The 24,698-nt window shown below is 37.6% G+C and overlaps 1 protein-coding gene, 1 long non-coding RNA gene and 1 other non-coding gene across 4 annotated transcripts in view; 2 read left to right on the top strand and 1 right to left on the bottom strand.

The window, feature by feature from the left end:
- LOC105062331 (ovostatin homolog 2-like) overlaps positions 1-11,569 on the top strand; it is a 41,238-nt gene extending 29,669 nt beyond the window's left edge. For both annotated transcript variants that reach the window (XM_045510210.2, XM_074357364.1), the window contains 11 exons: positions 187-343; positions 2,315-2,389; positions 3,217-3,382; positions 4,288-4,499; positions 5,501-5,710; positions 6,142-6,266; positions 8,102-8,192; positions 8,739-8,807; positions 9,427-9,529; positions 10,291-10,366; positions 10,786-11,569. In XM_045510210.2, the coding sequence (XP_045366166.2) occupies positions 187-343; positions 2,315-2,389; positions 3,217-3,382; positions 4,288-4,499; positions 5,501-5,710; positions 6,142-6,266; positions 8,102-8,192; positions 8,739-8,807; positions 9,427-9,529; positions 10,291-10,343 (1,261 nt within the window). In that variant the 3' untranslated portion in view covers positions 10,344-10,366; positions 10,786-11,569. The remainder of the gene's footprint in view (positions 1-186; positions 344-2,314; positions 2,390-3,216; positions 3,383-4,287; positions 4,500-5,500; positions 5,711-6,141; positions 6,267-8,101; positions 8,193-8,738; positions 8,808-9,426; positions 9,530-10,290; positions 10,367-10,785) is intronic.
- Positions 339-24,677, bottom strand: LOC141575895 (uncharacterized). The gene is made up of 3 exons (XR_012503962.1): positions 20,206-24,677; positions 2,344-2,460; positions 339-1,280 (listed from the first exon to the last, which is right to left on the bottom strand). It is a non-coding gene; the product is annotated as an uncharacterized LOC141575895 (long non-coding RNA).
- On the top strand, positions 18,546-18,652 carry LOC123614482 (U6 spliceosomal RNA). Its single transcript, XR_006721892.1, has one exon. It is a non-coding gene; the product is annotated as a U6 spliceosomal RNA (small nuclear RNA).
- Positions 24,678-24,698: the final 21 nt, after the last annotated feature.

Here is a 24,698-nt window from a genome sequence, read left to right as displayed (position 1 = left end):
TGCTGTTCATCACATTTTACTGAACCGAAGGAAAGAGCCCGCTATCTATAAAGATTGGTTACCATCAGTATCAGTAGCTGCATCCACGTCCATCACCCAGAGGCAGCAAGGGTGCTGGACCTGCTGGGTTGCTGACATCATTTCTTTCTTATCCAACTTCCCTCCAATGGGGGATTTGCATTACAGGCTCAGTGCCCTGACCTTCAAGACATTAAAGGGGATGGAGAAATACATTTTCATTGATGAACAAGTTCAAAAAGAGACCCTGATCTGGCTTTCAAGCAAACAGAAAGTAGACGGCTGCTTTCAGAGCGATGGCAAGCTTTTCAACAACGCCTGGGAGGTGAGAGATGAACACAGGTCTGCTTTCCTTGCTCCTTTGCACCGCCTGCTTTCCCTGCCTCTGGCCTGCACAACCGGGAACCTGAGTATCTTTCTGGTGAATGTCACCCTTTCGGAGTCTGCTGTTGTCGTAGGCTTGTGACGCGGAGGACAGCGGCATCATTCTTGCTGCGTGCGTGTTACCCTCAGCCGAGGTACAGCTCTCCTGGAATCTACTGTTTGCTTTACTGTGTTTAGTCTTTTCAGAGAACCAGTCTCCTTCAGTAGATAAGCTGGAAATGGGAGAAGGGGAGAGACAAAGAACCTACAGAGAAAACATTCATAAATTTGGAGCCAAACAATATGTCGGGGAGGGGCTTGAGTAGGATATTTATTCCTCTTTAAGGTGGCAAGAAAGCTCAGGGAGGGTGGCCGGTCATTTCTATAATTTCAATAAAGCATTCATCCAATACCTCCTCAAGTCGAAGCCTGAAGGTCTCGCTTGCCCCAGGTCAAAAGGCAAATGAAACGAAGCAGGTCCTTGACAGCATCCACTCTTCCCTCTTCCTGTCCATGTTTGGGTAAATCACTTGCCATCCTCCCTTGCTTCTGATTTCCTTGCTCTGCAGACAGCTGTCTACCTCCATCCCGTTTCCTGTGTCCTTTATTCCCCCAACCTTTGTATTCCTCCATCATGGTATCTGGCATGCCCTGATACGCCTGACGTACCCTGGCTCTTTCCTCTGTGTCGTCCTTCATACTTACCGCTCCCCTTCTCGGAATGTGGGATGTAAAGCTAATCCATTTCAAAATATGAACCAAGAGCAACCCTGGAGAGTATTTAATTTTGATGTAAATTGTTTTCCAATGGCTTTGCTATTACACAATGTGGGAAAATGTCTTTACTCCACACCTCTTCGTCACCACGGCAGGACCTGGATGGAGAAGAGCTCTTGTTCCTGTGGAAAGAGATGAGAATACTTCATGTTCGCTTCTAAAACATCTTCTCCACATCTTGTTCTTTATTGGATTCATTACTGATCACTGCCTGCCTGTCTGATCTTACTCGATCCTTTTTCCAGAATTTTGTATGTGTGGGTTTGAATTGGGAGGGAGTGAGTAGGGAAAAATAAAACCTTACACTGCAGAGGCATGGGGATACAACTTGCTATTATCCAAGTGGGCTTTGGGTCCCCCCATCTTATTTTCCTGTCCACCATCTGTGCTTACGTGCACCGTGAAAGCTGACCTCCTCAGAAATGTTCCTTCTCTGAAGAAGAGAGCGATCGCCTTTTGCTTAAAAGGATAAAATGAGAGGTTTACACTAGATCATTGGATCCCAAATGCCATCTGAATGCTATTTGCATCCATTTCAGAGGGGACCCATTAAAATTCATTTCCCTATGTCTTATTCCTGATTTTTTCAACTAGAAAAAGTTCTTGTGTGAATACCAATTTATTTCACGTGTGAGTTCCCCCAGGGATTTCTACCCACAATCAGTCTGCAAACAACGCAACTTGTAAGTGTTTTTCTAATTTTACATGGTAAGAATCCAGGAAACTTCACTATTGCTACCGCCTAGGACACTTTTCCAGGGATGTTCAGGAAGCTTCACAGCAACCTTCTGCTCCATCCCATCAGAAATTCTTTGCTTGCTTTTCCAAATTAATTCCAAATAGTGTAAAACAGAGTCCTGTGAATTGCTTGGGGTCCATGCTGAATACCAGGCCACATAAGTATGATTACGTATGTCATTAAGTATCCTTGACATTAATTGTATTTTTTTTTCTCATTATTACTTTGGATCTTGATGGATTCTTGCTCGGATAGCATTGTTACTGAACATTTAATTTAAAATTACTCATGTTCAGGTGGTTTTATGAAGAATGGTATTTGTTCCAAGGCTTCTTTCGTGTCTAGTTTCATTGCAGAAGAGTGGCTGTTCTTTTGTACCCTGCTGTCCTGTGTGACTCACTGCTCCTTTGTGTTTAGGTTGGAGACAAAGAGGATGTCTTCCTCACCGCGTATGTCGTGGGTGCATTCCTTGAAGCTGGGCTCAGTTCCACCGTATGGATTTCCATTGTCTTTCAGTTTCAGTCATTAGACCATGGATGCAGAGTGACTTGAAATTCTTTGGACTGGAAACATCAAGAGAACATTGAGTTCATTACCGTTCTTTAAAGCGGTGCTCCTCAAAGGTTTTTGAGTCATGGAAACCTTTGATGAACACGATTGAGTTTTCCCTAGGGAAGGTACACACATGCACACATACACAATTTCATCCCATTTCACAGTCACCTGCCTTCTGAAGTTCAGCCACTACTTTCAGATGAAGAACTCTCGTTCCAAGTATGACCATAACCTAGTATTCTGTCTGTCTAACCAGTTCAGTATGTAAATGTGTTCAACTGAAGTGTGGTTCACTTTGGTGGCCTCTCAATCCAGAGGTCCAATGATCTGATCGCAAAATCTGTGCTTGAAATAAATTACTAGGAATTTTCAGGGTCATTGTTATGTCTCAAAAATCATCTTTGGAAACATAAGCCTCTCTTTTAGGCATTAGGGTAAAATCTCTTACGTCTAAAAATAAATTGGTATGTTTTGCCACATAGAAAACATTTCTGTTATTAACTCAAATATGTCTGATCAGATGTAGAGACATCCATTTTCATATGACTTAAATGTTATTTCTCAAATACTAACAATCCATTAAAATTCATTTTGATGATGTTTATAAAGTATAATGTATAGGTATGTAAATGAACGGATTTGTATGTAAAATATATTTCAAGGGTATATTATATACATTATAAGGAATATTCATTTAAATATTCAGCAAGCTCATAAAGTGTTCAAATAGTATTTTAAAATACATTATTCTTCTTCACAACTAGTTTCCTGCTCTACGAAGCGGGCTTTTTTGCCTCGAGGAGGCCTTGGAAAATGGGGTCACGAATGGCTATATCCATGCGGTTCTAGCTTATGCTTTTGCATTAGCTGGAAGAGAGAAGCCAGTAGAATCCTTACTCCAGACCCTGGATCAATCTGCTACAAAACTAAGTACGTATTATTCACGTTTGCTCACATGACCTTGAGAATAAAGTGATGAAACGTACTGAGCCATCCCATGTGCACCCTGTCTCCCCTAGTACGTTTCTATTTCCCTGATGGAATCTCCGCGTGGCCCTTTATTTTGAAAGAACACTACATCTTTTCTATGTCCCTCTTCCTCTTTTCTGTGAGTTCCTTGTGAAATGAGTGGAGCAAAGAAAATCCAGCGTAGTGACCAGAGATAATAAAAGTTGCTTGTGAAACTTAATCGCACCCAGTTTTTTTTTTTTTTAATTGAAGTGCAGTCAGTTACAATGCGTCAGTTTCTGGTGTACAGCACAGTGTCCCAGTCACGCATATAAATACATATATTCGTTTTCATTTTCTACTTTTGACCTTAGGAAGTCGCTATTTGAAGCAGTGTTTGTTGTCTTGGGCTCCTGTAAAAAAATACTAGGGATCTGGGTGGCTTAAACAACAGAAAGTTCTTCTTTCATGGTTCTGGAGGCTAAAATTCCAAGATCTAGGTCTCAGCAGGTGTGCTTTCTTCTGAGGCCCCTCTCCTTGCTTCGCAGATGTCCGTCTTCTCCCTCCGTCTTCATAGGGGTTCTTTTCCATGTGCATGCGTTCCCAGTGTCCCTTTTAAGTGTCCAAATTTCCTCTTCTGATGGGGACACCTATCAGTCATATTGGCTCAGAGCCCGTCACATGGCCTCCTGTTAACTTAATCTCCTCTTTAAAGGCGTCTCCAAATGCAGTCACATTCTGAGGTTCTGAGGATTAGGGTTTAAATACGTGAATTTTGAGGGGCACAATTCAGCCCATCACAGAGGCCAAGCATAAGGCTGGCATCGTTCTTCTGTGTAATCAGCTTTCTTTATAGGGACTGTGTGAAAATTCTCCCTTTTTCTCAGATAACATGATATACTGGGAAAGAGCAAAGAGACGCAAGACAGAAGCATCTCCGTTCTTTATTCCCTGGGCACCTTCTGCTGAGACTGAGAAGACTTGCTATGTGCTGTTGGCTGTCATTTCCCAGAAAACTCCTGACCTGACCTACGCCAGTAAGATCGTGCAGTGGCTCGCCCAACAGATGAGTCCTCAAGGAGGCTTCTCGTACCCCCAGGTGACTGGGATGGACCCGGTATTAACACAGTATGCTCAGTGCAAAAGGTGCCACTCTGCCATAATCTAGATAGCAAAGGTAGTCGTGGACAGTGCCTTCTGAGATGAAGAATATTTGCTATTACAAGTCTTATTTTATTTTGTCAACAATTATTTACTGGGCAGTTCTTGGACATCAGGAACTCTACCAGGAATTCTTTATATACCAATGAGTAAGATAAGGCCCCTTTTCAGGGAGTTGATGCCTGATTTATATCTCCATTTACACAGTTAAAAATAGAATGTAAGTCTAGAAAAGAATGTTGTTATAAGTACCAGAGATCTGATGAAAAGTTAAGTAATTGAAGACCCTGTGGTCAAACTACGTATCAACTAAGAAAAAATATTTCTCTCTATTTCTGTGGTCTACACATTGAGAAAAGCAAATGAAATGAATGAATAACCAAATAAATGAGTACTGAACACAATGATTTATGTCTTTCCTTAACAGGAAAAAAAATTTAATACAAAGAAATGCAGTTTTATGCCCACAAGGAAAATCTTCACTTCCTTTCTGGCTTTCCCTTTTTCAGTCTTAGTTTCTGAGTAAAACCATATGTCAGTTGGATCTCCCAACATCCTTTCTGGATTCTGACTTTCTATCTTTGAAGACAGTTGGGCATAAGCATTATCTGAGGCATAATAATATGAATAATATATTCTTTATCATTCCTGAATAATATAACACCTTAATTTTTAGAAAAGATTTGGCACTATTTTCAACAACAGAGATTATAAATTTTTTTAAAAAACTAAAATCTAATTAAGGTTTGTTGCAGAAAACCAAATGGCAACACCCAGCACAAGCAAATCTGTTTCCTATTGTTTAGGATGCTCCTTCTTGGTTTTCTGTTGACCTGTCATAGGAGTACTTCTATGGACTGATTTGAAGTTCATGGCCAAATGATGACTAACATTGCACCATAACAGAGCTTTGATTGATGTCTGTACTGTTCTGTGCAGGACACTGCCGTCTGTCTTCTTGCCATAACCCGCTACATGAAGTTAACCTTTTCTAATGGGCAAAACACGGTCACCTTTAGCAGTGACGAATCCAGTAAGGTTTTCCAGGTTAACGGTGACAACCGCTTACTGGTCCAACGTTCAGAACTAACAGAAGCACACGGACAACACACAGTAGATGTGGAAGGACAAGGCTGTACCTTTATCCAGGTAATAGACCTCTTCCAGTGAAGGAGATGGATGTTTGCCAGTTTTTAAAAAAAAAGGGTCAGACTGTCTGTTCAGTTATATATGAAGTACTGTCTTACCAGTTTGCATATTTCCATGGTTCCTCTTTCATTGGTATCTTCTACTCAATAGCTGAAGACACAAGTTATTTTGTAAAGAACTACTCTTAAGGATGATTGGGTAACTGAGAACTTTCTCAAGGAATGTGACAGAAAGTATTCCGATATTTTTATTAAATTACATTGTTAAAGATTCTTGTATCTTCTGAAAACTGAATGATTGCAGTTAGCCTTATTCCCTATGGTAAAGATGTAAAATAAAGTCATTAATAATGGAAATAAGAGAAATAAGTTGTTCAGTTTTTACTACAGGGTAAACGGATGGATTTCCTTACACTTTGCCATCCTTTCTAGGCTACCCTGAGGTATAATGTGCTACTGCCTAAGAAGGAATCAGGATTTTCCCTTTCCTTGGAAATGGTAAAGAAAAACTCTTCTGATGTATTCCAGAGTAATTTTGATCTGACGGTAACTCTCAAGTAAGTGTCCCATTTTGATATCAACTCTCAGGTTAGAGAGAAAGTAATATATCAAAAAAGAATTATTTGAAACAGTAGCAAAGTAACAAAATATCAAAAACATTCATTCAAAAAGATACATGCACAACAATGTTCATAGCAGCATTATTTACAACTGAGCAGATATGGAAGCAACCTAAATGGCCATCAGCAGATGAATGGATAAAGAAGATGTGGTACACACACACACACACACACACACACACACACACACACACACAATAGAATACCACTCAGCCATAAAAAAGAATAAAATTTTGCCATTTGCAGCAACATGGATGAACTTGGAGGACATTATGCTGAGTGAAATAAGTCAGAGAAAGACAAATACCATATGATATCACTTATATGAGAAATCTAAAAATTGCAACAAACTAGTGATTATAACAAAAAAGAAGCAGACTCACAGACATAGAGAACAAACTAGTGGTTACCAATGGGGAGGTGCGAGGCGGGACAATATGGTGGTGGGGCAGTGGGAGGTACAAACTATAGGGTGTGAGAGAGGCCAAGGATGTGTTATACCACATGGGGAATATGGCCCATATTTTGTAATAACTGTAAATGCAAAGTAACTTAAAAATTGTATACAATTTTTTTAATTAAATTAGCAGATGCATATGACTCTATATAAAATAGATAACCTACTGTATAGCACAGAGAACTATATTCAATTTCTTATAATAACATATAATGGAAAAGAATTGGAAAAGAAAATAGATACATGTATGTACATGTATAACTGGATCACTTTGCTGTAAAATTTAAAAATTTTTTAAATATATACATAAGATGATAATCATGAGTTCACATGTTGATGGTGAAATGTCTACAGCATAATCACTTTGTTGCTCTCAGTGCATGCACAGTTTAGCACATCTTAAATGAAATCAAAGGTGGAATTAATCAAATGTAATTCATACTGTATGCAAGTGTCATATGAAAACTTCTGCCACACTGATACTGCAGCAATAGCTCCCACCTTTTTGTATGAAAGTACTGACAGTTTTGGACAATGAAGGTATGGTTTTTCCTTCTAAAAACGAACACAGGTGGACCCAATAGGAGAAAACATATAAACACTTATTTAATTAGAACTGTACAGAGCAAAGTTTTAGATTTTTGTTTTTCAGAGTAGAAAACCTAAGTAATTCTCTTGAGTTAAAATATAACTTTTAAATGCCAAAAAGTTTTAACTTTGGTTCGTCTGTGGAAAAACACTGAATAAAACTAGTTTGGGGGATTTTTCTGGGGATTTCCAAATGAAAACCCATTAAACACTAGCACTAAGGTAAGAACTTAATGCACCGTGGAGTTCTTAACTTCATGCCCCAACCATCTTATCCAGAGTTGGGGGTGTAACCCAGAAGATATCTTGGGGACATGTCTACTGTATGATTCTGCCAACATCCTGCTTTCTAAACAAAGATCTCTTAAGTGTTGTACAAAGCTAAGGCCAACATAATAAGTACATGTAACATAAGTTTAAAAGTTTTGTTTGTAAGTTCTGACTCTGATGCCACAGGTAACCTTAAAAGCAGGATTTGGGGAGATTCTAGGTCCAGATCATTCATTCTTTACCCAACTTATGTTGCTTTGAATCATCTCATCCACGATCAGCCTAGTTGTACCTGATCCCAGGTGTGTTAGAATGACCGTCTTCAGAGTTTCCTCTCCAGCTTTTGTGTCTCCTCCAGTCTTGTAACCAATTGGTATCTATGTACTCACAACCCTTGCCATAAGATTAAGTCACTCTTCTGAAATGTCTAAGCTAGTGTTTTGTTTTTAAATTTCAGGTATACTGGAATTCGCAATAACTCCAACATGGTCCTTGTTGATGTAAAAATGCTATCAGGGTTTACTCCAGTCACGTCGTCCACTGAGGAGGTAAAGAGCAGAGCCCACTCCTGCAGCGCAGAAAGAGCAGTGATGTGTGGATGAAACAATTGGTTGGCAAAACCAAGCCACGGAATTCTTCATTTCAACAAACTTATTCCAAGTTCACATTCACATTTTCGCTGAAACACAGGAAGGATGGGTTCTTTTCTTTTTTTTTTTTTAATTGCAGTTTAGTCAGTTTACAATGTTGTGTCAATGTCTGGTGTACAGCATAATGTTTTTAAAGGTTTTTTTTTTAATTTAGTGGAAGTACTGGGGGTTGAACCCAGGACCTCATACATGCTAAGCACACACTCTACCATTGAACTATACTCACCCCCCAAGGATGGATTCTTAACTTGGAGCAATTATTTCCCATAGTTCATAACCTATTTTTTTAAATTTAGTTCCCACTTGTTCTTATGAAAACCTCCTGGCACAAGGGAACATTCCATAAAATAAATTCCTAACAACTGGTTAAATAAAAAGCATGAAACATTCAGTTCTGGAATGGTACTCTTTAACGTCTTTCCCTTTCTGCCAATTTCTTTAAAGCTTGAAAATAATGGCCAAGTAATGAAAAGTGAAGTCAAGAATGACCACATTCTTTTCTACTTGGAAAATGTAAGTTGACAGTAATTCTTTACTCCATGGCTTTCTTTTTCTTCTGAGGGTAATTGGATGCTTCTATGTCTTATAGCAATACATGACAAGGTTTGTCAAAAAAAAAATGGGACATTAAAGTTGATCAGTGTTCTTCTGTCCCACTCATCATCTTCTCTGTGTTAATTCTTATGCTATTTCACATATGCCTTGGCTATCTGACTATGTCACCCTGAAGTTTAGAAACATTATTTCCATGTTTTTCATTCCTCACAGCATCTACCATAGTCTGGTCAAACAGTAGATGTATAATTCTGTTAGAGTCTGATTTGAACTCCAGTGGAGGCTGGCGTGAGTTTTAGGGTCATTTTTTCATGTGTACATCATTAACATTCACATAAATGCCCACAGTATTCTACTGCTTTCAACTAAATTTCTTGCACACCAATATAATCAGCAAAATTTTAAATTTCATACATACAATTTAATGTCACCTAACTCATCATTTTGATGTTACATAAGATCATAGTACCCTGAATTTATTTAATTGGGTAGATCATGAACATCTGGAAATAATTTGCTCAGTGGTTTTCTTTTTGGAAGATCTGCTCTGATGTACTTATAATTTGTGTCTTTATAGGTTTTTGGAACAGCAATGAGTTTCACCTTCTCTGTTGAGCAAATCAACCGTGTATCCAACATTCAGCCAGCTCCAGTCATGGTCTATGATTATTATGAAAAAGGTAGGCAAACAACAGCCGTGCCCTCAGATATCTGTATAAGAGCCTAAAAAGAAACCTGGTTTCACTTTATGCATTGATTTTTTTTCACTCCATGATATAACTAACTGCTGACTGGGCCACTTTTCTATTTACTAGTGTTTTTCAACAGCTAGAATTCTTTTGGAGGGGATTGCCAAGATGGCAGAGTAGAAGGACGCATAGCTCATCCTCTGCCATGAATACACCAAAAACTACACGTACAGACCAAACAATTTGCACAGAATACCTAGAATCCTTTAGATATAATGCAAAGGAGCCCCCTTTAATTTGAAATGCAACCCGCTAAGCTCCCAGGTCTTGTTGTTGTTGATGCCAAGACATCATTTCATGCTACCTCTATGGACTTTAATTTGAGAAGGGGAGTGAGCAATATTCTGAAACGTTATAGGAAAATCTTGATTAGGTTCCAAAACAATGACTACAATGTGGTTAAGATTATAAAAATTCCCCCTGGAAAGTCAGTGCTATTAGTTTCTTGTTGAATCTCATGCACAGTTTATCAAGAAGCCTTTGAATTCTGGTTCTGTCATTTACTAACTGAATGTACTTCATCAAGCGCCTAAAACTTTAATAGGATGTTCCTGGAATTAGAAAATAGAAGTGATTGACTCTCTTGCAAAATTATTGGAAAGATTAGATCTAGTGTATTTATATTATCTGACATAATCTGGCTGTGGAAAAGTGGAGATTTAATAAGGATGAACTTTCCTCTTATTTTCCAGATGAATATGCCCTTGCTTCTTACAACATCAACAGTGTTTCAGTGTCCCAGTGAGACAAAACAAAGCACGAGAGAAGGTAAGGGAATTACATACATCCTAGATGGTTAAAACGTATCTGGTAAGAAAATGAAGATAAAACAATAGACAAGCAAAGACAGGCCTCTGGCACTTCACAAAGTCTGTAAAACTATGTGCATTAGATAAGTGCTCTGATAGGATAGCCATTAAAATTTTTATTAATGTCTTTTAAAGAGCTTTAAAGAATTTTCAGCTATATATGTGCCTCTTATGAATGCTTCATTTAAAAAAAATCTCATTTTTGTTTTATAAATTAATAGGCTATTAAATATGTACATACATATTTTATATACATCATGTAAATGTTCATGTGAATGTGAATGTATTCGTGCATGTTTGTATTTATCTACATCTATATATTTATTTACATATACAAACACATTTATTTACTGTTTAAACTATGCTTTTAAATCTCAGGTAGGAAACTATTTACTTTGAACAAACTCATTCTCCTTTATCAAACCTGGAAGAAAACCATGGACCACCTCACTTCCTGAACCGTCTGCAATCTGCTATGACCTCTAATCAGACTTGGTTTATTATTCCATTAAATGCTGTGATTTTGCATCTGAGTCTGTGATTTTTCTTTTCTTTTTTCAGTGCGTCATTCACAATTTTCATCCCAGAAAACTCAGGACTTTGTTTGATAGCAACTCTAGTAATTTGCTTTATTACTGTCAATTCTGAATTCAAGTTTTCAGACATTATGGGGTACAGAATATGGAATCCTCCAACATCCAGAGAAAGAGAGAAAGAAAGGCAGGGTGGCCGAGGGTGGGAGGATTGCGTTGAAGCGGACTTCAATGTAAACCCAATGAAATTAAAAAAAAAAAATCTACCTAACACAAAATACACAGACCCTTCTCAATAAAATATCATCAAAACTGGGGGACAGGGAGAGTATACTTAGAAAGTCTCCACCAACTTCAATACAGGCTGCTGACTCTGCTGAGACTGCTGCTCCAGACACGAAAAAGCTAGAGATAAATCCTCCAGTTATGGAGTTAAAAAAAAAAAAAAAAAGGATTGCAGCAACACGGATGCTCCTGGAGAATGTCATTCTAAGTGAAGTAAGCCAGAAAGAGAAAGAAAAATACCATATGAGATCGCTCATATGTGGAATCTAAAAAACAAATAAACAAACAAACAAACAAAGCATAAATACAAAACAGAAATAGACTCACAGACATAGAATACAAACTTGTGGTTGCCAAGGGGGCGGGGGGTGGGAAGAGATAGACTGGGATTTCAGAATTGTAGAATAGATAAACAAGATTATACTGTATAGCACAGGGAAATATACACAAGATCTTATGGGAGCTCACAGAGAAAGGAATGTGACAATGAATATATACATGTTCATGTATAACTGAAAAATTGTGCTCTACACTGGAATTTGACACATTGTATAATGATTATAAATCAATAAAAAATGTTTTAAAAAAAAAGGAAACAGTGTTCTAGACTCTCTCAGTATTCAAAAAATTAAAAATAAAGTGTTTTAGGGGGAGGGGATGGCCCAGTGGTAGAGCGCATGCTTAGCATGCACAAGGTCCTGGGTTCAATCCCCAGCACCTGCAGTTAAATAAGTTAAACAAACAAACAAACAATACTAACTACCTCCCCTCAAAAAAAAAAAAAAGAATAAATTGTTTTAAAAATTTGCTGGAAAACAAGCCACGGGAAAACAAGCCGCACCTAAATTTCCATGAGCTTAAAATATTACGTTCACACTTACTTTCTTAAAACACACATGCTTGCTTTGTTATAATGTTTCACGCAGTAGATGACCTATAATGCGTTTTATGCTAAAGAAAATTTGTGGTGAGCAATCCTGAGACTGACCCTAAGGGCCCGAAGGAGGGCAGGTATTTGCTTAGGGAGAAACAACAGATGGTCCAGGAAAGCCAGAGCATCCATTAACAGAATTTTGTTCTGGCAGGAAAGCATGCGGTTAAGCCCAGGGGAAATATTTGCTATCTAGAGATGTTCCGGAGGTGATAACAGGATTGACTTAGAAATTCTGCACACCCCGAGGAGGGTGATTGTTCCTGGAAGGAAGAGGCCTGAAATTAATCAGTTCATCAGCAAGCAGAACTTGGTGCTTACTGCATGGAATATCTAAAGCCTCTCCTCTTTGATCGCAGTTTTTCCTGGGCTGTATACTCCTAATAAATATGATGTTGACCAGGTTTTCGGGACTGTGGATCCACGAGATCTTGAGTCCCCTGGTCCCATCTTTGCTCTTTACTTTGTCTCTTTGTTTCTTAAGTCTTGCGTCATCCGCCCTCAGACATGGTCCTAAGCTGCAATAGACGCAACAAAAATTAACTTTTTTAAAAAATAGAGTTTTAATAGACGATAGTTAGGCTTATTTATTCTGTGGTTTCCCTGCCCACTGTATACTGATAATACAGCCTAATTACAACGGGGCCCTAAATAACTGTGCATTTATTGAGTCGCCATGGATAAAGTGCTTGCACCAGCCCAATTCCTTCCCTGTGTTTTCCAATCTTTTCTTCTTATAGAACCTTCGACACCTCCTTTTTAATGTTCTTCTAGATTACTAATCCCAGGGAAGTCATTCGGAGAGGGGCCAGTACAGGTGCCTGGCCGGCACAAATCTCCCATCGCTCACAGTAAAGCTCTTCATGACTAGAACTTTGGGGGGGGGGTGATATTTATTATAATATCCCAACTGCTCTCTGCCTGTGAGACTCGGTCTGCATCTGCTGGCCACAAGATTCCAGAAATTTTTATAAATTGCCATGACAACTTCGATGCCAAAATCAAAACAAGTTTACAGAAACCTTATTATTTTCAGTGCCGGTAATTCCGAAAAGGACACGGTGAGCTTGCTCCCCTCCGACACAGCCCCACCCTGGGTCTGAAGGGAGAAGACAGAGGAGAATAGCTTAGCCTCAGCTGCATGAGGTATCTGCCTGCTGTTGTTCAGAATTCTCCCGAACAGGTTCTGCGGAGGGAAGGGCAAGTTTTCATTTGTCACACAATTTGTGGTAAATGCCTGGCGCATTCTCCCTATGCCCTTTAGCCTTTATCTAAGAAGAAACAGTTCCATAACATTGACTGTCATACAAGGTAATACCACTCTCATCAAAGTGATTATAATCGAAGTTGCAAAATAATTAGAATTCCTTCCAGAAGTTTCCAATTTTTCTAATATTAAAAATTATAAATACTACCCAAGGAACTATACCTTGAAGAAAGTGAAGCTTGAAAGGTAAGAAAGACATAAGACAGAAGAGAAGACATACTCCGAACTTGACTTTGGAACTTGGAATATACCTTCACTAAGACTGGAAACAATTTACTTTTTCTCCTTTTTGTTTTTACTTTTCCCCGATATGTATTACCTACTAACTTTTTAAGAATAAATATTGCCTATATAATCTTCAATTATTTTTCATTGTAGACAAAGTTATCTGGATATAAAGTGTCTTTGCATAGTAAATGTATGAATAACGAGATAAAAGCACAAACTATCTGTTAATATTACTACAATATATTCAATATACACACAGACTTGGACTTATGGCCTATTTATATTTTATCTTGATAATTACTGGACACATTTTCTTGATTTCATAAAGGATAATGCTGATATTTTGAAAGTATTTTCCATAAAAGGCTCCCCAAAATGCATTTTTTGACTGGAGCAATGATTTTGAAATTAAGAATATTGATTTAGGTTTTATTTTGGACCTCTTCTTAGTAGGAACTGTAAGGAGGCCTTATTCCAAATTAGACTGTTATAGTTCATGATGAAATATTATCTGTACTTTATCATATGAGGAAATGTACACTGGAGTGTATGTGAATAGGAGAAAGGGGATTTTCCATATGCTAGAAGCGTTTCACAAATTTTGCTGATGGAAAATCCAAGCCATCATTTTCTCAACTTTCTCCACATCCTTAACTTTACTAATGAAATCCTTCTTTATTGGTAAACGGTGAAATCTTTTCCCACCTTAGAAGGAGATTTCCTCATGTAATGGACAGACTCAGAAACACCTGGTCCACATTCTCTATGGAAATAACATTCTTATTCATAGGATTTACCCCAAAACCTTGTGTATGTCCGTGTCCTTGTGTACAGATATATTTCTGTTGTTGATACCATTTCCCATTTAAATTTCACATTTAAAAAGTAAGATGACTTTTACCAAATTTTGAGGATGTGTGAAGGAGGTATATGCCTGTGCACGCATGGCGAGTATGATTTATGCACTGCATTTTAATTAATAAAAATACTCTAAGTGTAAACACATGACTGTTTGAAATTTCTCCAAATATTAAGTCACTATGTTAGGGTCACACCTTGGAGTGAGTATTAAGACAAAGGGGAAAGAAATTCCAAGGAATCAGTAATGGACAGACATGGAGAGAAGACATGGAGACATTGCTTTTGAGAAGGTATAACCTAAATGTTCACCAGACTGAAACTGTCTCCCATCTGTGATGAGAGATTAAAGGCATGAAGACATAGTCTTAGTCAAGTGACCGGAGACAATTTTGTTTAGAAGCACGCAGCACCAGTCTGTCTTTTTAGAAAGGAGTGGGTGAAAATACAAAAAGAAAATATAAACTAACACTTCATTAAGTTCACCAGACCCTGAATACCAGATGACTGGCTTTAGTCCTTGCTGATTGTCTGGAATGTGCAGCTGTGCAAAGCCAGCAGGCTTTGTTGGTTGGAAAGATGCATCTTTCTGCATCCAAAAAAAAAAAAAAAAGTGACTGATTCTTGGACAAAAAGAAAGCACCCCACAAAATGGGTGTCCGCTTTAAAAGTCTGGGGATCCAGAGTGCTTACTTCATTGTGGTATAAATATACATACAATGGAATCGTATTCAGCCAAAAAAGAAGGAAATCCTGCCATCTGTGACAACATGGATGGACCTTGAGGATATTCAGCTAAGTGAAAAAAGTCAGACAGAGAAAGACAAATATTGTGTGATCTCACTTATCTTTGGAATCAAAAAAAAAAAAAAAAAAGCCAAAGTCCTAGGAAAAGGGACCCACTGGGGAAGGGACATCGGACGAAAGCAGTCGAAAGGTAAAAACTTCCAGTCATAAGAGAAATAAGCACTAGAGATGTAACATACAACATGACGACTGTTAACACTGCTGTGTGGTACGTTTGAAAGTTAAGAGTAAATACTGAGAGTTCGCATCACAAATTAAAAAACCTGTTTTTCTTTCTTTTTTTTTTTTTTGTATCTATATCGTATCATAGAGTTTAACTGCACTTACTGTGGTAATAATTTTCCAATATTTGTAACCTCAGAAAAGTAATGAAGGGAGAACACGAAGTAAGAAAAAAAAGACTAATAAATATTCTGTTGCATTCTTTCCAAGGGGCAGTGGGTTCCAGCTTGCCTTATGTTTACGTAAGTGACTGTCTATCTCCACTTCAAGGGAATCACCTAAGAATATCTTCAAGATGGCATCTTTTGCTGAACAAACTAGTGAATAAGTGGCCTTGCAGGGGTGGGAAGGGATAAGTTGGGAGTTCGAGATTTGCAGATATTAACCACTATATATAAAATAGATAAACAATAAGTTTCTACTGTAGAGCACAGGGAACTATATTCAATATCTTGTAGTAACCTATAATGAAAAAGAGTAAGAAAATGAATATATGTATGTATATGTATGACTGAACTATTATGCTGTACATCAGAAACTGAGACATTGTAAACTGACTATACTTCAATAAAAAAAGTAAATAAATAAATAAAACACTGGGATATACCAAAAAAAAAGAAAGTGGCCTTCCTACATTTGTAAACTATTTGCAGAAATAAAGGGTAATTCCAACTGTAATAAATGTTGTTAGTTATCCTCTTTATCTTTCTTATCTTCATTATATTAAAATTTTGAGGCCTGGGGTTACTTTCTCTTAATTTAGAATATTGTCAGAATGTATGTGATATGCAAAAATACATTGTACAGAAAATACAACATCAATAGTTACCAATAAAAAAAATGATGATTCAGTTTTTTCCACCTAAGCATTCTTAGATCACTTTCTATCATTATTTATAAATTGCTTCCATTGTGATAACTATATGAAAATGTTATCAACCAGAAATGGGTACTAAGTTTTCAACACAGATTTAGCTTTCAACTAAGAAACAACCGGGTAGTGAGATACAAATTCACTTGCAAAAATCGAATTTACAGGAATGAGATTTAATTCGTGCTTGAAAAATTCACCAGAGGTGTCATATTCTAAGTCTAGGAAGTGCTGCTGTACATCTTGTCATCAATGAGATGGTGACCTTCAAGTGTCACATCTAATGACATGTAATAGACAAGGACTGGGAGATGATCAAAAGTAAATACCCAACCAGGTTACAAGTGTTGCACTTTAAGAAAGACAAAAGCTGCTGAGTGGGTCTGAATAGCTCCAAAGCAGGCCTTCCCTGCCAGTGAGAGTGTCTGTACCTGGATCCACCGGGATTTAGTGAGCAGAGTCTGCTGACTTCTATTTTGATCATGATGTGGGTAAGAATATTTCTGGGTACTTCTCTCATTCATCTGTCTCTTGCTCATTTCCCCAAAGTGTAAACAACCGCCTAGGGTTTAATTACTACATGTGGAAGCCAAATAGAGCTTGGTATTAAAAAGTTGAGCTTCATTATATTTTCATTGCAGTAATTTGATGTGGGATAAGATTACCATTTCACAATATAATCCAAAATATATTAACTTGTACAATAAATTCCAAATTTGAATGGCACCGTCATTTCTGCCTAGTAAATAACCTGGAATGTCATTAAGAGCTTTAACACTGTTGTGTTTACGTTCAGAAAGAGGCCTCAGTGGGCTGCTGAGGAAGGAAGCTGGACTCATCGTAGTAACTTGAAGTTTGCAATTATCGATTTGGAGGCAAAAATATGGTATGAAGACACTGACATTGTTTACCTTTATAGAACTAATGACTTAAATTAATTGCTTCTTCATTATTGGGATTCCTTTTTTGAGTCTACAAAATTCAATTCATAGGCCAGCATCCTTTTACTTCATGAATTCCAAGTCCTTAGATTTAGCCTGTTAATGTATTTCTAACATTAAAAAATAATGCACTTTTCTTACACTCCAAAATCCTTCAGTTTAACAAAATAATTGCTACGTAGCTGAACATTGCTTTCACACTTTCAATTTTAATGCTCTTGCTTAAATTTTGTTGGCAGTATTTTCTACTGGTCGCTTTTGTTTTGCAAGAAAGCTCTTTAGGTGAAGTTTATGCTTAGCTTTTCAATCTTACAGAATCTGCTGTTTTGACTGTCTCCTTCAACCCTGATGAGGTCCAGACCAAAATATTTGAAGAGAATGTTACTGGACAGGATTTCTTTAAATGCATCTATTCTGCATTTCTTCAAATGCATCATTCTGTTTTGTAGCAAGAAGAATAATGAAGGTGCACAAAAGGTACCCATACAACTGAATTTCTAGGGACAGAGATCAGACTATTTCACTGTGTAGGTAGAGTTCTTTTATTTTTTTAAAGAATAACATAGTCCTCAGTTTGGGGTGATGTAAGTATAGTCATAAATGGTGACAAAGGGACAAACCAAACCATTTGATTTTAGGACAGAAATTTGTTGAAGGGAGTAAGACAGATAAAAGGGAAGATTCCCATGCAGAGAAGGAAAATTTTAGTAAGAAGAATTAATTTAAATGATGAGATAAGAAAGTAAAAAAACCAGAGAAAGAAACAAGATTGGTTATTCAAAAAATAGAGTTGACAACTTACGAATTGAAACTTTTACGATGCCGACACACAGGCAGTGGTAGGGATTTCTAGACAAAACATCATTCTTATATTTATTGGCTCCTTAGATCCCTTGGGCCAGACTTGACCCACAGGCTTTCATTACATTCTCTGCTAAAGTGGCAACTCTCAGCCTGGAAGAGAGATGACTGGTAGCAATCAGGTCCCGGGGAAGTGTAATCTTTGTGCAGACAGGTATACCCATCTACAAGCCTGGGCAGAAAGGCTAGTGTGCCTAAATTTCATTATACTCAACCAATATCATTAGTTGATGGGACATCAAAATTGATGGTACACAATACATGCTTGGCAAATTGGTTGCATTAAAATACATTAGAGAGTTTGCCTAAAATACAAACAAAAACACAAACTGAAGTGCTCACTTGGGCAGCACAGATACTAAAATTGGAACAGTACAGAGAAGATTAGCAAGGATCCTGCATAAGAAGAAGACGCAAATTCAGGAAATATTTCTTATTTTTTTCCACAGACATACCCTTATCTTTTATACACTAAACATGCCTGGCATTCTCTATGTCAATCATACTCAACCAAGGGATTTTAAGATATAGAGTATGTAGCCTAAAGGCTAAAGATTTAGTTTCACTAAGTCTGGGGTGGGGAGCCTGGGAAATTGTATTTTTAAAGAATTCCTTAGATAATTCTAATAATAATCAAGTTTTGGAATAACTACATGATAGCTTAGGCAAATCTCTAAGCTGATAGTTGAATTACAGGTAAAACAGCAATAAAGTGTCTCAAGAACAGGTTAAGAGAAGCCTAGTGAGTAGAGAATTGCCCGGTGTTGGAATGATCAGTGCGGCATGGAATTAAATTGAGAAATCTCTTATCTCCTTGGTTTGGAAGGAGTTCTTAGAGATTACTGCAGTCGAAAGAAAGATGTTTCTAATGAGACAAATGGCACACGAAAAAGCACAGAGATAGAATTAATTTCAAAAACCATGCCTTAAGATGAGAATTCGACAGACTTATTTTTAGTGGGGGAAAAAAAAAAAAACAGAAGGGAGGAAAACAGGTTCAAGTGAATAAAAGAGTTACGAGAGAGCCTTGGATATGGTGCCGAAGAGCTGTTTTCTGTAGATTGGGGGATTATACCATGATGAAAACAATCTGAAGATTATCCTTAGCAACTGACATTAGCCACTATGCTTTCTTTCCTGATAGGAAGTATTTCAAGAACTAGGGCTAAGGATAAAATTGGAAGGGTTCTGGGATTCTTGCTAAGACTTAGCTGAAGAAGGCAGATGTTGAAAAGAATGCTACCACTTCAAACAGCTCATAAGAACTAAAATAAAATGAGTTTCTCTTTCCTCATCCCATCTATTTTCCAGTAAAGAGCCTAAGATGCTGGGAAATGGTTTTAAACGTAGCACAAAATATGAATAACGTGCCTTGCACAATTGAGGCTATTCAGTTTTCAAAAAAATGGACCCTTAGTGCCTAAGATAGAATGCTTCAAATATTCATAACTTACCCAATGTCATGTTCCTTTTTAAAACAAAGACTACTGTGATATTAACTATTGCTTTATACTAAATCACAAAGCATATTTAGACGCTGTAGCTTCATATGGGACCAACATCTGCATTTTGATGTCCATACCCTCATCTCTCCCCGTCCCTCTGAGAAATTACAAAAGATACAACATCAATCCAGGCTTAAAAATTTTACAGGACGCTATTGATGGCTGAGTTGTTGTGAAGTTAGTCATTTAAAATGTTTTAAGATCCACAAATTATCTAGATACAGTTTTTTGATTTTATGTGTTCCAGCTTCACACTTCGCATTCCTCATGCGTAGAACTATCCTACATTGGTAATTCACGTAATTCCAGGGCCTCGTTTGACCTAGTTTGAGTGTTGTCATCATTTCTGCCCAGATTTGCCAAGATCAAAGAAAAAGCAAACAATGAAATTTAACTCCGAGATCAGACACAAGGCCAATGTGATGAGTGTATTTGTCTGCTACTTTACAGGAAGCCACAACACTTAAGAAATGTGGAGTGGATTTTTACCTCATATAATTTCAGGTTGCAGAAGGTCCCTTCCATAAAAAAACCACCAATAATAGTCCTTGATTTCTGTAACTGAACCACTGGAGTTTCACTGCATTTGTGTGAAGTGTTTAACCCTGCTGGAACACAAAATTTAAGACAATAAACCATTTTCTTTATTTAAACTAACAAATTTTAGTTTCTTTCTCTCAAGATTATACTCACAAGTAAGTCTATAAAGACATTGGACACCTGAGCAGAGGAAAAATTTCATCAAAAATTTGAAAGATGTTTTCAGCTCCTAAAACAAACCTCTAAACTTCATAGAATTAGGAAGTGGACGTTATTCATGGTTCCCTTTATAACTCAAAGTAAACAATGCCTAGCATTTGATGGGAGTGGGGAGGGGCGACTGACACTGAAAGAGATCCAGGTACCCCTAAAACATAGGGTTAAGTCAATCAACGTGGTTTTAATGGGTCTATAATTTTGAGAAAATGTCAACATTTCCTTTAAAGTAGTTTGTGTCTTTCCTATCACTTCAGAATCAAAATACATGTACGGATAACTTTTAAAAAATTGGTAAAGATAAAGATCAGGGTAAGTACAGTCCCTAAGTCAATTTTGTTTCAGGAAGTCTTGCTAAAATTGCCTTTCTTAAATTGTACTCTATTATAATTCTTATCAATGTTCCAACAAAACTAGCAATTTGAAGAGTGTAGCTTCACTTTGGGACTTGCATCTTAATATCCCATTCTATTTTCATTTTGGCTACAGCAAATCCGTCCACTGGTTTGGAGACCTGAACAAATCACTTTTTCCCAGTTTGCTAACTTTTTCTAAGTCTCTTCTCTTTTATATCCAAAAGATGACCTTTCCGTTTAAAAGCAAAGGATGACGTTAGAAAGCATGGAGCAGGAAGAGGCAAGAATGAAGAGTCTTTCAGCCTTTCTTCATATGGCTGGAGCTGCTCTATCTGTTTAGAAACCTGTCACCACCAGCCATGCATTCAGTGGAAGGAGATACTGATTTGCTTTGTCTTTTATGTAGCTGTTATTTTCAAACGTGTATGTTTCATTCAAGATACTTTATGGAGAAACTCCAGTAACATTTCCAGTCTGATGACATCTGAAAGCACCTACTTTATTTTAAATTGTCATTTGCCTATGTTCTGTATCACTATATCCGTTTTATCTGTTTAGCCCCCTTTTTCCTGTTGTGTTGTATCTTTTCAGTTTATTTAACTTCTTTCTACTTTTCACTACTTTACGTCATTTTTCATATTTGACTTTTTTCTTTAGCTTAAATTTATTCAGTTGCTTCTCTTTATTTTTCAGTTTTGCTTATTATTGTAATGGTTTATTACACCATTCTAACCAAGTATTTTTATTTATTTTACCTTTTTTAATAAAGTGATCTATGTTTTACATTAGGAAGCATTATTCTAAAGGTACAAGTGTTTTGGTTCCTGAACTTTCCTCTCAGCCTCAAAAAAGTTCTAATTTACTTACTTAATAGTCGCTCTGTTATCTCACCTATAACCTCTCCTTTTCCAGTTCCAGTGCTAAAAATTTTATGATTAATTTTAAAGACTTCCCATCCAAAATCACCACCACCCCTCAGGAGCTCACCTTAGTTACCACTGTAGTGGTTTTTTTTCCCAATAATGTATACTCCAGTTCTTCTAAGAGAACAAATGAATTGTAAAATACATAGTACCTCATGCATGCAGTCTCTCAGTGTCGATTAAATCCTGAAGAGGTATTACTGCAAAACAGGAGAGAGAGATTACAATTTACATAAAAACCTCAAATATAAACCCCAGACTTAATTGTAAATAATAACCAGCTTGTTCCCAACAGCCTCTCGAAGCTTGCTCTCCTCTGTTTCTTGTAATAGATTTGTCAACTGGTTTGCCAGCAGATTAATTAAGAAAAAGAACCTACTTCTGTTACTGTATATTTTTTGACAAATAGACTTCCTTTTTTCTGCTTCTGATCTGATGAGGATGACTAATAATAATAATAATAATAATATAATTATAATAATAATAGTAATAATAATAATAAATGTTGGATTGTTCACTAAGGGAACAATGTGAGATAAAATGCTTAAGAGGCTCTTCTGAATTGTATTTTAAATGCTTAAATCTTAGCAACACTCTGTTGTCTCAGAATCTTGAGTCCAATAAATCCCCACAAGAATCTGTGAAAAGTCTGGGATTCCTGTACATTGCTTAGGAGCCACACGGAAGCCTGGTGTGCGGAGGGAGTGGAGGACCGAGCAGGCCCTTCCAGGTCAGGCCCCTCTCCCATATCCTCTGCGGGAGGAGAGCGAGGAGTTCAGTAGGACTGGAACAGACAAGGTAGGGGAGGCAACGGGTTGAGGGTATGGGGAGGGTGTGCAGACACAGACAGCGTCGTTCTCCTGGACAAAACTCCCACTGATGACTCGGAGGAAGAAGACTGGGCTGGATGGAACATTGTTTTGCCCCTCAGGCAGTTTTTTGTTTATTTGCTTTAAGTCAATAGAATGAACTCAAACAATGCCGATAGTCTCAATCATAAAGCTTCCTCACATTTCATTTTTTAAATTTCCTAATTGAATTGGCCATGACAGCCCTGTATCCAGAATTGCAAACCGTTTTCCTCATTCCTCTGGCTGATAAATTCAGGGAAGAGGAGAACTAACATTTACTCGGTACGTCACACTTGCTCAGAACATCCATTACTTCATTTAGCCCCCACAACATTCCTTTGAGGTATTAGCCCTATTTTTTGTGATGAGAAAACTCAAGAGAGGTTAGGTCTCTTATCAACAGTAATGGGAGCTGTTACAATTTATTGAGAACAGCTATATGCAAAGCACTCTGCTAGGGGCATGATACTTACATTAATTCTAAGCTTAATCAAACCCCCTGCAAAGTGTGTCATTATTACCATTTTATCAATGGGGAAATAGAAGCATAAAGAAGTAAAGTTTGCTATCTGAGGTGGAAAGCTAGAATCTCAATTTACTTTTTTTTTTTCCCTGCCCCAAGGATATGTTCTATCACATGAGGGTAGCAAGTGCCAGCAGCTTGGACTTGCATTCATGTTTTTAATAGTGTGTACGAAGAAAAGACTACTGCAGTCGTGAATAGAGCCGGTCGGAGGAATCAGCTCACTGACAAACCCACTGGCCTGATCTCTGAATCAGCATGCTGATAGTAACCATGAGTCTTTCTAGTAAGACAAAAAAATAGCACATTCTTTATATCCTTTTTATCATTTGCCCTGCCTCTCAGAACCAGTGCAGGGAAATCCTTGAAGGATGGAAATGCGTCCAATGAGCCCCAGCATTTTTCAGCCTGCTCTCTACCAGGCAGGCCAAGTAGTCATAAAAATACTTGGAAAAATGTACAGGGCTCATCAGTAAATTATCACAGAGGTCTAACAACCAGGATTCCTGCTTCTTTTCTTCAGTAGAAATATTGCTATGAATGTCCTATTTTTGCCAATGTGAGTTTCAATTTCATCCTACAACTTGCTGGGAATTTGAACTGTCCCTCCCCCAATGTACACCAAGTGGCAAGGACACCTTCATTCTCACCCACTCCCTGTTGCTCAATGCTCTGTAAACATACTTTTCTTTGGAAATAACAGTTTAGAACCGTGTCCAAAGGTAATGATGTCTTTCAGAGAGCTCTCTTTTTAAACAGGTCTATTTTGAGAATTTTAAGAATCTATTTCTTATACAATTAACATTGTCTTAGAATTATCAGCAATTACAAAGTCAACTGTTTTCACATTTTCTTATTCTCTTTCTTGCCTGTGTCAAGATTTAATGCTATTATTGGAGTCAAAAGTTAGCTTTTCACATGAAAAAATGCTCAATATCACTAATTATCAGAGAAATGCAAATCAAAACTACAATGAGGTATCACCTCACACCAGTCAGAATGGCCGTCATTCAAAAATCCACAAATGACAAATGCTGGAGAGGCTGTGGAGAAAGGGGAACCCTCCTACACTGCTGGGGGGAATGCAGTTTGGTGCAGCCACTATGGAAAACAGTGTGGAGATTCCTCAAAAGACCAGGAACAGACTTACCATATGACCCAGGAATCCCACTCCTGGACTTGTATCCAGAAGGAAATCTACTTCAGGATGACACCTGCACCCCAATGTTCATAGCAGCACTATTTACAATAGCCAAAACATGGAAACAGCCTAAATGTCCATCAACAGGTGACTGGATAAAGAAGATGTGGTATATTTATACAACGGAATACTACTCAGCCATAAAAACTGACAACATAATGCCATTTGCAGCAACATGGATGCTCCTGGAGAATGTCATTCTAAGTGAAGCAAGCCAGAAAGAGAAAGAAAAATACCATATGAGATCGCTCATATGTGGAATCTAAAAAACAAAAACAAACAAACAAACAAAAACAAAGCATAAATACAGAACAGAAATAGACTCACAGACAGAGAATACAGACTTGTAGTTACCAGGGGGGTGGAGGGTGG

Source organism: Camelus bactrianus, chromosome 34, assembly GCF_048773025.1.
Source record: "Camelus bactrianus isolate YW-2024 breed Bactrian camel chromosome 34, ASM4877302v1, whole genome shotgun sequence".
Classification (NCBI taxonomy): Eukaryota; Metazoa; Chordata; class Mammalia; order Artiodactyla; family Camelidae; genus Camelus; species Camelus bactrianus.
Note: the sequence above shows the minus strand (reverse complement) of the source record. Positions and strands in the feature narration are given on the sequence as shown.